Here is a 12,574-nt window from a genome sequence, read left to right on the forward strand (position 1 = left end):
ACAGAGGTAAAAACACACCAACCTCCATGAAATAAATATTTTTTTCCTGATGAAGGGCACAAATGTGCAGACCAATGGAAAGCTGTTTTTATTCAGTATGACGGGTTTGTCTATTCTCTGCACTATGAAATGTACTGGGACAGCGAGTATCAAGGGTTATTTTTGGACCACTTAGGAACATAATTAGTGTACTTGTATGTTTTAAAGTGGTTCTTGTGACCTTTTAAGGGGTTTTAAACTACTGACCCAGGAATACTAATGACTTGCTCACATGCTCAAATGCCTTTGTTGCATTGCCACTAAAGGCATCTATCACTGAATGTCAGCGGAGACACAAATAAGGGAGTAAAAACAGGAGAGTAAAAAGGTAATCTCTTATCTATTATTCAGAAACAAAGTTCTCTAGAGTTTTTTATACAGATACAGAAAAAATGGGTAAAGATTGGCTTGAGGAAATAGTTTAAGGGCATTTTTCACCTTCCCAACAATAATCTGAGATGCATTACGTTTGCTTAGATAACTGACTGTTGGAAATTACTACATAGTTTCTCCTTGAAAAGGTTTTGAGCTGCTTTGTGTACTGAAATGCCAAGCTGTTTATTGTGGTCTTCATACTGTTTCCATCCACTTTCCCCACATGAAACATTCCATTCTTTTTTTTAACACAGTTGCAGTGTTATTTCACTCCGCAGATTTCAGAGAGTCTGCAAAAGCATCCTTTGGGCCAATCGACCAGCAGCAAAGTTGGACTGCAGTCAACAAGCCGTGGCCTCTAAAGGCCCACTTGCTCAACTCAGTCCGCAGAGCCCTCAAGCCCCCCGCTGCTGCACAAAGCGCTATTGCTTGTTTATTCAAAATGTATTAATATCGAATGTGTTGCATGTCAAAATTGCACCAAATTCAACACTACACATCCTTTTGCCCCCAGCAATAAACCCATTGAGCTCCATCAGATGAACAGATATGCAAAGGACACACAGGCACAGTGATTCCTTTCTTTAGAGTTAGCTATACAAAGTGAAAACAAAAACTCAATGTCTAAATAAATACTTTTTGGGATCTTTCAGATGGCCGGTATTATTTCTTACAAATGTCAAGGAAAAAGATGATTCAGTGAGTCAAACGAGCCTTCAGATGAAAGCAAGGAGGTAACAATTCTAAAAAGCAGTCGAACGACAAACTGATCGTCTGGTGTGGGAGGAATATCAGGGGAAATCAGATATTTTGAGTTAGAATGCAAAGTATGAAAGTTTTCCACACACTTGCAAACGTGTCCAAGATGATCTCTAAGAATGGTATGTGAGGAGAGAAACAGACCATACTGCGACCAATTAAATCCATGCGTCAATTCCCTGCATGCTGTGATGGTGTGATGGACGTCCACCAACAAATGGCAGAAACATTTGGCCATTGATCTTTTCCACCCCCTTCCTTAAACTGCACCCTTGATCATTTGTCTCACTATTTGTTTTGAGAAGTATATAATACACAGGGTAATTTCACTGCTCTGCTTGTGGAGAAGAAAAGTGTTGCGCTACAAGAATAAAGAGTAGAATACTTCAGCTCTAACCTACCTATGTTTCAGTACCATACCTTTGGTCAAAAACAGAGGAGAATAAATGATTGCGTCAAGTGTTATGCAAGTCTTCTCTGGCCGTCTCATAACCTCTTTGTCAGATTTTCCAAAGCCTTATTCGCAGATCGAGAGGTACTGCTAAATGTATTCCTCTTCACAACCGGCGTCTGGGTTAAATGGCTGCCAGAGATCATTTTCACATTTTTCCACACATAGCTTCCCCTACTGTTTAGAGTTTCCCACAAACCGCCTTCCCAATTTCAACTTGAGTTTCTTCTTGCAGACATTTTGAGATGGTTGTTTGGAGAACAATAACCAGAAGAAGTGGTTGGTCTGTAAAGGCGATACATCGTAGAAAAGGTGGAGGTAATATTAAGTATCATACTTTTATTTTTTTAGCTTTTTTGTGATATAGTATTCACGTTTCTTGATGCACTTGCTCTTGGTTAGTTGACAGCAGTTTTTGGATGATGCTCCCCTAGACAGTCATAATTATGACACCTTCAATTTATATGACGACCTGACTGCAGTTTGCTAAAGAAGCCTCCCCTCCTCCCTCTCTGTCTCTCCATCTACCCCTCTCTCTCTCTCTCCACCCCCTCTCTCCTTCTTTCCTTCTGTGTTTTTCTCCAGAGACCTCCAGTTTTTAAACACCACACTGTTCTTACCTACTGGCCTTCCACCCCACACACACGAAGAGAGAGAACCACAGGTAAGCTTTCTTGTGGAGGCATGGATTTGTGATTTCCTGTTTAATTATTACTGTTTATTTTTGCTTTCCGGATGAGATTATCAGATGTCACAGCTATGGTCCGTGGCTAGTGCTGGTACAGAGAAGGAAAAAATTACCAATGCATGAAACAAAAAATAAGTGGTAGAAGTTTTGCATATTGTTCAAGATTTGCATATTGTTCAAGGAGAACAGTGCATTTGCTTAGATCTTACATATTTTTACAGATCTGCAGTGTATTTTTAGGACTGTTTCTTAGGTGTTGGTCACTTTAGAAAGCTATCTGTTGCACTTGGATCCAGTTTCTATCTGCATTTTTCATGTGTCTGGATCTAATTATTCTGGTTCTGCAATGTCTGCAGGGTTGATGTTGTACAGTCATAATCCTGAACTAGTTATATGTCTGGTTTTAGTTCATTGTCCTGTGTGTTTGCTTCATTGGATGAAAATCACTTTATTTAGTGTTTCATACAAAAAACATGTGTTGAAGATCAGTGTAACATTTTGCATGCATATATATATTGTGCACTCCAGGAACATCTGTGTTGCATTATTGCTTCCATTGCCAGTTTATGTCGAAATGTGACAAGTTGATAGATGAAGTGGTGGGAGCAGTGCAGTTTGGTTCAAGCTGCAGCTGTAATGATGTGGCTCGACGTGGACTTATTGGGTCAACAATGGGTTGACTTGAACTCTTGACTTATAATATTGGGGCATTGTATTGTATTATAGTTATTTTATCTTTCAACCCATTATGGTATTCTTACAATGAGGCTTCAACAAAAGAAATCAATTTATGTCTCATTGCTGTTGTTAACATTTTGTCTTGACCCCTCTAACCTTTGCATCTTATTACATGCCTCCCCCTCCCTTCTGTCTGTTGGCTCCCAAGAAGTTATGTTTCTTCTCCGTGCACCCCTCTTGGCCGTATTGGTCAGCGTAGCCCTGTGCCAGTATGACGACTATGACTACCAGCCTGCTTCCATGCTAGGACCCTCAGGGCCCAACTGTGATCGAGAATGCGACTGCCCAATCAACTTCCCTACCGCCATGTATTGTGACAGCCGCAAGCTCAAGGTTGTTCCCATGGTCCCAACAGGGATCAAGTACCTGTACCTCCAGAACAACCAGATAGAAGAGATCAAGGCAGGGGTGTTTGATAATGTTACTGATGGACTTCGCTGGTTGGTACTTGACAACAACCAGATTACCAATGCTAAGATAGCAAAGGGCACCATCGACAAGCTCACAGCCCTGGAGAAGCTATTCTTCAGCAACAACAACCTGACAGAGCCAATCATCCCTCCCTCAAAGTCCCTGGATGAGCTGAAGATGATGCACAACAAGATATCCAAGTTCCCCTCTGGACTCTTGTCTGACAAGGAGAACTTGACTTCCGTTAACCTTCAGTACAATAAGTTAAGTTCCGATGCCATCGGGGGAGCATTCAAAGGGTCGAAGAAGCTGCTGTCCCTGGATGTGAGCCACAACAAGCTGAAAAAGCTGCCAGCCGGAGTCCCTAGTTCCCTGGAAATCCTCTACGCTGACTATAACGACATTGACAGTATCGGTGCAGGATACCTGAGCAAGCTGTCCTCGCTGCAGTACCTGAGGATCTCCCACAACAAGCTGGTGGACTCAGGACTCCCTGCTGGAGTGTTCAATGTGACATCACTGGTGGAGCTGGACCTGTCTTTCAACAAGCTGCAGTCCATCCCCGAGATCAACGAGCACCTGGAGCAATTCTATCTCCAGGCCAACGAAATCAACAGTGAGTGTCAATTGGCAATCTTATCTCTTGGCTATTTTAGGCTATTTTCTTAATGTTATGTGTATGACTAGTATGCCTTACCAACCCCCACGAATAACAAAAGTGCTTACTTTTTTGAAGAATTTTAATTGTGCATTGTTTATATCCATGGTTGCAAGCCTGCAATCTTCTTGACTATCTTTGCAGTTGCATTGCTATGTTTCTTTGTCCATTGTCGTCAACGACTGTCGGTCAGCAGAATAGCATGGAACCACAGGAATGTGTTTTGCATGCGTCCTCATGCTAGTGATCAAAAACTCCACAGGGTATCTTTAACCCTAAGTATAAGGGGGTTGAAAGGTATATAATAACTTTTGAGTATTTTGCTTTTCTGTCAACTTCCATAACTTTTTCTCCACTTTTGATTCTCTGCAGAGTTTGAACTGACAAGTTTCTGCAAGCTCATCACACCCGTCGACTTCTCCCACCTGAAGCATCTGCGTCTGGACGCCAACCAAATCACACCTGCCAGCATGCCCCATGACTACTCCACCTGCCTGCGCCAAGCTTCAGATATCATGTTTGAATAAGGACCTCCCTCAAATCAATAACCAAGCCATGACCTCCTTCTCCACTACAATGACACAAGTCAGCCCAAAGCCTTCTGGGTTTCAATGGCGTAATATCCCCTTCTGTCATAGTACTCAGATGTCCTTGCATATAAGTATTACGCAAATGTGCTGCAATGACATCTTCATCAATTAAATATATATCTTGAATGAATCAAGAGCTGGGTAAATTTGAGATACAATAGATGAAAGGACAAGTTCCAACATATTTTGCCAAACATGCAGTCAGATTTTTAAATTCATTAGTCATCAAACAAGTGTTTTTAAATTTCTCATCAAATAAACATGAAGGCATAAAAAGAGGAAAGAAATATAGAAAACATAAAAAGGACCAAAAGTTCTGTAAATAAACATGTATTTACATGCTTTGATTGAAAACACACACTTTAAACATTCCAAACTTGTATTTGATGATATTGAAGAAAGACACAATGGAGTAAACAATGGCTCCAATGTCTCAATTCAGTTGTCATTTTGTTGTCTGTATTGTATGTTCCATTGTTTCGCATGTATAATAAAAGGTGGGTACAATAATGAATCCATTGCTGTGCAAAGGACCAGCAACAAATGTAAAATAGCAGTTACTTAGAAGTCACATTTTTCAACATCTTGAATGAATCAAAGTGGTTTTCAGTAAAATACCAGTGTTATTTACTTGTGTCTTGATGCAAATACCATGATGTTCCACTTATTGACTTCTTTGAACTACAAAGCAAAAACATGTATACACATACCCGACTGAGAAATGTCGATTTCTTATTGGAAATAACTCTTTTAATTCCAATTTAGAGAAAACTAACCTGTTTCTGAACTACTTGGTGTCAACGAGTTTAATAAATGACACTTGATGAAGACGTTGGTAGTATTCTTGAAACAACTTTTTTTCTGCTTAGCTAAACCTTGAAATGATTCATGATGTTTCCAAGAAATCACGATTCAAATTGTTTCTTTACCATACCTAATTCCTAGCTGTCAATTTAAATGTGCATATTTGTATACACTTGCATTATTTGCATGCAGCCAATGGTACCATTCTTTCATAATAAACTAGAGCTTTTGCAGTTGAGGTCATTGTTACGTTGTTGTTCACTATGTTTGATAAATGCTTCTTGCCCATAAAAATTCAACTTAGCAGCAGTGTCATGTTGGTTGAAGTAATATCACATTTTGTTTAGGTCATTTTCCATTTTATCGTGATTTCTTTTTGTGGCCTTTGACTCAGTAACTGCTCTTGGATTTGCTGTGAGGAAACCAAAAACAGTTGAATAAACTATGTTTCCAACATATTTGTATGATATTGCTTTTTAAGCCTGCTGTAATTACTTTCAAGCATGTATGGAAACAAATGGATGAAGCCATCTTATTTGATTCAGAGGAAGTGTAATTAGCTTTAAGGATAGCATTTATGGTATTTAAAAGGCAACTTTCAAGTTAGACAAAAATAAATAAATACATTAGTTACAAAGTACAATGTGTTTATAATCTTTGCCTAAAGGTATAAAATAACCAAATTGGGGTATTCTCTGCAAATCTCTGAATTGATGTCAGTGACAATGAATTGACTATACCCAGACCTAGAATACTAAGAGTCATATTGCTCTATAATGGTTACATAGGTAACAGTATGAATACAAACATTAGAAACCCATCTCTTATAGTTTGCTTTTAGGAATAAACTGGAGCCAAGTCAACAGAGCCTCTACAGTCAGTTCTGTCCACCGAGATAATATATTACAGTATATAATAATATAAAACTTCTACTTACTACTTACTCAACCAAATGTCATGGGAAGGCATAAAAATAGCATGACATTTCTGACATTTACTTGTCATTATTAAGCATTTTAGGCATTTTACATGTAATTTTACGCAATGTCGATACCACGAAATTGGTTGCAGTTATATTAAGCCAACAAAACTACTGTGATGGGAGCAGCTGGGTTAAGGCAATAAAAAACATAATGGCTGGGCTTAAAATAAGTACGTTGAAAATACATTCAGAAACAATGTAACAGGAAAACACGTCACAAACGTCAATGATGTAATTTCACAAAACAGCAACAACACTTTGTGACATTGGTCTCGAACACCGGTCTCCTGGCCTTCTCGCCCACCATAAGAGGTCTCACTCACTTTATACTACACTATGTTTTCACAGCGTAGTATATTCACACGGATGTGTTTGCATTGCAGTCAGTCCAGACTACATGCCGTACAAATGACACGCAAAAAGCAAAAAAGGGAATTCTTATCGCACAATGACGTTTCTTCCAAATTGTCGTGTCGTAGCCAGTTGGTGAGAGTGGGCTGCCTTACTCTGTGGAGTGTGTGGTCATCGTTTTTTAGCTGCTATTTTCTTTCTTTCATGCCTAAATCTTGGGAAAAGGGGAAAGGGAAAAGATGCATTTTTTTAATCGTCATGGCCTGTTGGTGTGTTTCAGCTGAGCTGTTTACACTCATGGCCCAACTGTTTTCAAAGAGCCGTACCTTGTGGTCTTCATCTGTATCTTGTATTCTCCTGACATCCCTTTATGTCTCTCAAGTCATTACTTTCCAGTATTTACTGTACATAGAGTACCTATAATCTTTCTTCTATCCTACCTTTAAATGTAGCCTCGAGTGAAACAAAAAAAACTGCTGGTCCTGGAGGGATGCAGGGGTTGCAGGGTTTTGCACAATTCCAGATATTTTCTATGTAAATCTACCCTTCCAACTGTCTCAGACAGAAACCACAAATACCCCATGATGATTTCAAAGTACTTAGTTTTTTTCAGTTAAGCTTCCCTGTGGAGCTTCAATATAAACAGGGAAAGTTGCCTTAAGAGAGGACTGTCCTAGAATACAGTTTTCAATACAGGCTCACTCGTGGTCAAAAGTGATTCATGTTATTATTTCTCTAGAACCCTAAACTTTTCTTTACTGAACTGTATTAAGAAACCATTCATGCAGGTTCATCAAAGGTCTTTGGGGCTATTTTCCTGCAGAGACAACCATAGCTTAGCATTTCTCTCCACAGTTTTGCATCTCAATAGGTCGATTCAAAACTAAATAAGGAGGAATAAGGCTCAGGTTTTTGGCCCCTTCGTGGTAGTGAGGTGCCTTTCATCTTACTATTGGAGGAGTCTGAGAAATGTGTTTTTATTGTGTGCCAGGGGGAAATAAAACTTTGAAAATCAGCACATTCCTTTTGGTTTCTGCACCGTCCAATGTACCAGTAAGAAGACTGAATCAGTCTTTATATGGAATTGATGTTGAAGTCTTTTTTTATTTACAAGAGGACATTAACAGATGTAACAGTTGAAACTACTTTACAATTCAGTCATATATGGTGAATTATAGATTGTGTGTGTTTAACTGCAGCTCAAAACACGTGCCGTGTTGGACTATTTAGTAATGATGACCACTAAACTGGATCACATTGTGCCTACATCAACAGAAAAAGACTCTGGATATTGTTATATCAAAGCTATAAAATTCTGCTTTTCATTATCAGTGCAAGTGTTCCAACGAGTATCAGCATCTGTAATGTCTGGAAGCCACCGCAGACTATTCTCTATTCAAGAATTGGAAACAATTCTAATCTTTACGTAATAAAAGACAAGACAGATAACTGTCATCATTGCAGGAAATGACAGAGAAACCCTGTTACATCCTCTAAAGTGTTCCTCGTGATATATGAATGCACTGTGGATAATAAATCAGGAGCAAAGATTCAGAGTCACTGTCTTTACTTGACATTAACTCCTTCTTCAGTATCATTAGCTCCTTCTTCAGTATCATTAGTGCCTTTGCAAAGCTCTGCAGTAACTGTAAGAACACCACGAATCCTCGCTGATGTGTTCCACATGTGTTGGAAACACTTGAGTATTAGTCAAGAGTTCCTCAGTACAGCAGACACTATTTAAAGTTTGTAGGTTAGTTGATTAGGTTTCTGGCATTTGTAGTTGTTATGTAAATGTCTTCCAGATGTCCCATTTGATTCCTGATAGGTGTTTGTAAGTAGATCCAGCTGTAAAGTTGAGTTTTACTTCAAATTTGACCCACTTATGAGAATAAAAGTCAGTAGTCTTCTGTCTTGGAGTTGCTGGGAGGTATCAATGACACCTTGAGACTTCTATATGCCATCCAATACAAGTCCGCGGGTAAAATGATTAGCAGTCAGCTCGCTACCACGGCCTTTAAAACATGTTACATGTTTGTTTTAACAGCTTTTAGCACAGTTCACATGTTTTTATACGGTCATTTGTACCGATTTCCAATCCAGGACAATTTCCTCCTCTTCCTCCTGGGTCGCCCTTATTTAAATCCTGAGTGGAGCTCCTGCTGCCCATGTCTAGACAATAAAGTCCTTTTATAAAGCCGTATGCCTCACATCTTCTTGCTTGAGATGGTGAGTGGAAGTATAATCAGCTGTTGCAGCCAGGCAGCCCAACTCAAAAGATTGTGTTTCAGTCTAGACTATCTCCTGCTCTTATCTCTATTTATGTCTGTTGTTATTCATATTCTGTGTCCATTCATCATCACTCTAATCTATAGTCTCTAATTTTTCTCTACAGATTTTACTCAACTGACACTTTGCAGTTGTTTCCTAAGTGTTGTTGGATTTTTCCCATCCCTCTTTTATTTCAAGCTCTCTCTCTCCATCTCTTGTACATTTATTGTTTTAACAATTTTCCTCAAAAGTGTTGACATGGGATCCAGATGTCCCATCTGATCCCTTATCGCACACACAGCTGGGCTGAGAAAGAAGGCAAGAAGATGGGGAGGGGTGAGAGATGGCCACATCATAATCCATCTTCCAAGGTTCTTCTTTGGATGTAGTCAAAGTAAACTTGTGTCCTAATCTTAACAAATAAAATTCAAGTTTAAAAGGAATGAAGTCACATATTTGTTGAACTTAATATTCAAAATGTGCACATCACGGCTTTAAGCGAAATATGAACATTCATTTTATGAATGACAATGCTGTTATTTCACAGGTATGTTTATCATGTGCCCCATCTTATAGTGTAAGCTTCCTGCTGAGGTGGATAAGAATGTGTGTACCAAATTTCATGGCAATCCATCCATAGTTGTAAAGACATTTCACTCAAAAACCACAAAAGTCATCCTCAGGAAATGTCAGGGGATCACCAAAGTAATTCAAATTCATCATCTGGGAACCACAAACTTTTTACCAAAATTTCCCGGCAATCCATCGAATAGTTTTGAGTCTATAGAGCCTATAGACCAACACAGAAAAACAAGAAGGACCAACAACCAAACAGCAGCACATTTGCAGATTAAATACAAAGGAAACTCTGGAAAACAGGGTAGGCAGGTATTCTTAAATGATATATTGATGTGCACACATGACATTTGATTTAGCTCTTTGTTTAAATCTTTGCATACATATAAAAAAGCATCAAACTAAAAAAGCACACTAACAGTAGGATAAACGCTTGTCTACAGCCTCGGCTTTCCTGGAATTACTATTTCCCATGATATCTTACGGGTGAGCCACTCTAAAACTAATAAAGTTACATTTTTACTTCCAAATAAGTGGTTAACTTAAATAGTGATCTGGGGCTTCTGTTCCACCACATTAGACAGTGTTGTATTGTCAACCTTTTTCTGGCAATGAGCAGGTGTAAAAAAAATTATACAGTGACGTAAGTGAGTAATTACTTGAGTTGTAAAAAAAAAAAAAAAAAAAAAGGAAAGTGAAATGTTCCTATGTCTGAGAGCAAACCCCTCTAAGCTGCTCTGCATCTTCACCTGACAGCCTAGTAAACACACCCAAAGGCCTGTGAGCTGAAACGAGCCATAAAATGGCTGTGGCTTTGCACCCATCCCCCATGGTACTGGGTAATGAGCGAATCCTCCCAAATGGTTAAGTTGGGTGGAGTGACAGCCGTTTCACCCTTAATACCACACTGATGACTTCAATTTCTAAAAAAAAAAAAACAAGGAGACAAAACAAAAAGAGGCGGAAAAAATCGCTGGGCTGGCAGAAAAGCAGGCAACACAAACTCTGAAAGGACTTCCCAACTCAAACACAATCGTCCTCCCACCAACAACACATGCTCCATCCTCTCGGTTCAACCGGTGTCCAAAGTGCAGCCTCCGGGGAATCAAACCAACAACATTACAAGTCTAACTGGGCTTAACAGTGACACTGTTGACAATTATTAGAGCTATTCATTGGAGAAGCAGAACCGAACCACACCTGGCTGCATGGAGACCACTCACACCAGTCGGAGGACCAGGTAAAGATGATCTTATATTTCTTAAGTAAAACACTGTATGAAGAGGGGGAGTGAAAGGCTTGGACAGTGCATTTTTCAGATGGTTTATATCTGATTGGATTAATCTTTACATTTGATGTGGTGCACATTGCATGCCTATGTTTCTGAACTTGCAGGTATTACGTAAAAGAGGTGACGTAAATTAAACAAGGCTTTGAAAGTTTTTTATGTAAATGTCTCAGATGATACGTGCAGTTTTTCTTTCGGTCACAGTTTATCTAATGAATTAGGTCGGGCTTAAGATTGATGTGTAATCAATGAATTTGCTAAAGTTTTACAATCAAACCTGGAAATGAATGAACTACGAAACTACAAAGTTTGCAAATGACACACCTCTTGGAAAGTCACATATACTGCCAAACCTGTATTTATTTCCATAATCATCCATAAACACAGTTACTTTCTCAGCTCTGGATACAGTGTGCCATGCAAACTCTTCCAAATGTTTCAAAGTCATGAAGTGGATTTCAGCAAAGCCATCAACTGGAACCGATCCCACAAAACCCATGCAGCGCAAATACAATCCGTTGTATAATTAACATAGCTGGCTCAGACACAAAGGCCCTGGCAGGAAGTGAGCATTATCATAGTCTTCTGCATGTGTTTCTCCTTAGTCTGTCAGGGAGTTTGTAGCCAACATTTGTTTTCAGAAGTGTATGTTCCATTTTGCAGATATGTGAAGCCCTGATTCACCATTTTCAACAGTTGGACCATTCAACACACATTATTAATGACTATTTATGAGACTGGAAGAATACCCCATCTCTTGTGTGCAAGTCAGTAAAAGTTTTTATCAAATCACACCCATTTTTAGTTAAATCAAATAAAAACAAAGAGTTATTTATACCTTGTTAATTGTATTTTAAAACGTTGTCATTTCTGTTATTTTATATAGCTGCTTGGTTACTCATTGTTCAGGTGCCTGCCTTGATCTAACGGTTGCACCAAATGCATATCAGTTTGACTGATTGTTGATTTTATCCCAAAACTTTTATAAGGTTGCCAATATAAGTAGACAGGCTGAGGGGAGGTACATTCGTAGTGTAGAGGTTTTAACAACAGACTTCATGATAAGCAAACTGCATCATGCTGAGAGACTGGCAAGGACATTTGTCTTCTTTAATTTACTATTAGCTCAAAGAACACATTGGAGATGCAAAGAAGTGAAGTCACCAAGCTTGTTAGGATATGCAAACGTGTGTGCAAACATGTCCTTTCATCTAGATAGCGATTTGTCTTTGTACAATTCCTTTAAATCTGCTCAGGGCTAACGTCTGGATGTGTAACTGATCATACAAGATTACATCCCTGTTCACAAATGCACCTTGGCAAACAGAGGAGGAGCTATGATGGGATTGCATGGCTGATCATGGATAAGTGTTGCGCCTATCCTCACACAACTCAGCTGTGATTATCCTGCTGCCTTTGCCGTCATCACTGGAAATTAGCTCAATCTCACGCTGGCATGTTGAAGGGTCACCAATCCTGATACTGGCTAGCTTGTACAAAAACAATTTGCCTGGCAAGCGTGAGGTAAAATCCCCCCAGATTAAGCTTGACCTCTCTCCCGTAACACCCTCAACCCTCATGTTTGCAGGCAAC

The 12,574-nt window shown here is 39.3% G+C and overlaps 1 protein-coding gene across 2 annotated transcripts; it reads left to right on the plus strand.

Annotated features, from left to right (window-relative positions):
* Positions 1–1,900: 1,900 nt before the first annotated feature.
* On the plus strand, positions 1,901–5,969 carry lum (lumican). 2 transcript variants are annotated; one of them, XM_079184255.1, is made up of 4 exons: positions 1,901–1,942; positions 2,210–2,288; positions 3,199–4,077; positions 4,492–5,969. In XM_079184255.1, the coding sequence occupies exons 3-4, from the start codon at positions 3,204–3,206 to the stop codon at positions 4,644–4,646; spliced, it is 1,029 nt and encodes a 342-aa protein (XP_079040381.1). In that variant the 5' UTR covers positions 1,901–1,942; positions 2,210–2,288; positions 3,199–3,203; the 3' UTR covers positions 4,647–5,969. The 2 variants fall into 2 exon arrangements, with proteins under 2 accessions (XP_079040381.1, XP_079040382.1); XM_079184256.1 differs by lacking the exon at positions 1,901–1,942 and having other exon boundaries at positions 2,219–2,288; positions 3,202–4,077.
* The last annotated feature ends 6,605 nt before the right edge of the window (positions 5,970–12,574 follow it).

This window comes from Pholis gunnellus (assembly GCF_910591455.1).
Source record: "Pholis gunnellus genome assembly, chromosome: 22".
NCBI lineage: Eukaryota > Metazoa > Chordata > Actinopteri > Perciformes > Pholidae > Pholis > Pholis gunnellus.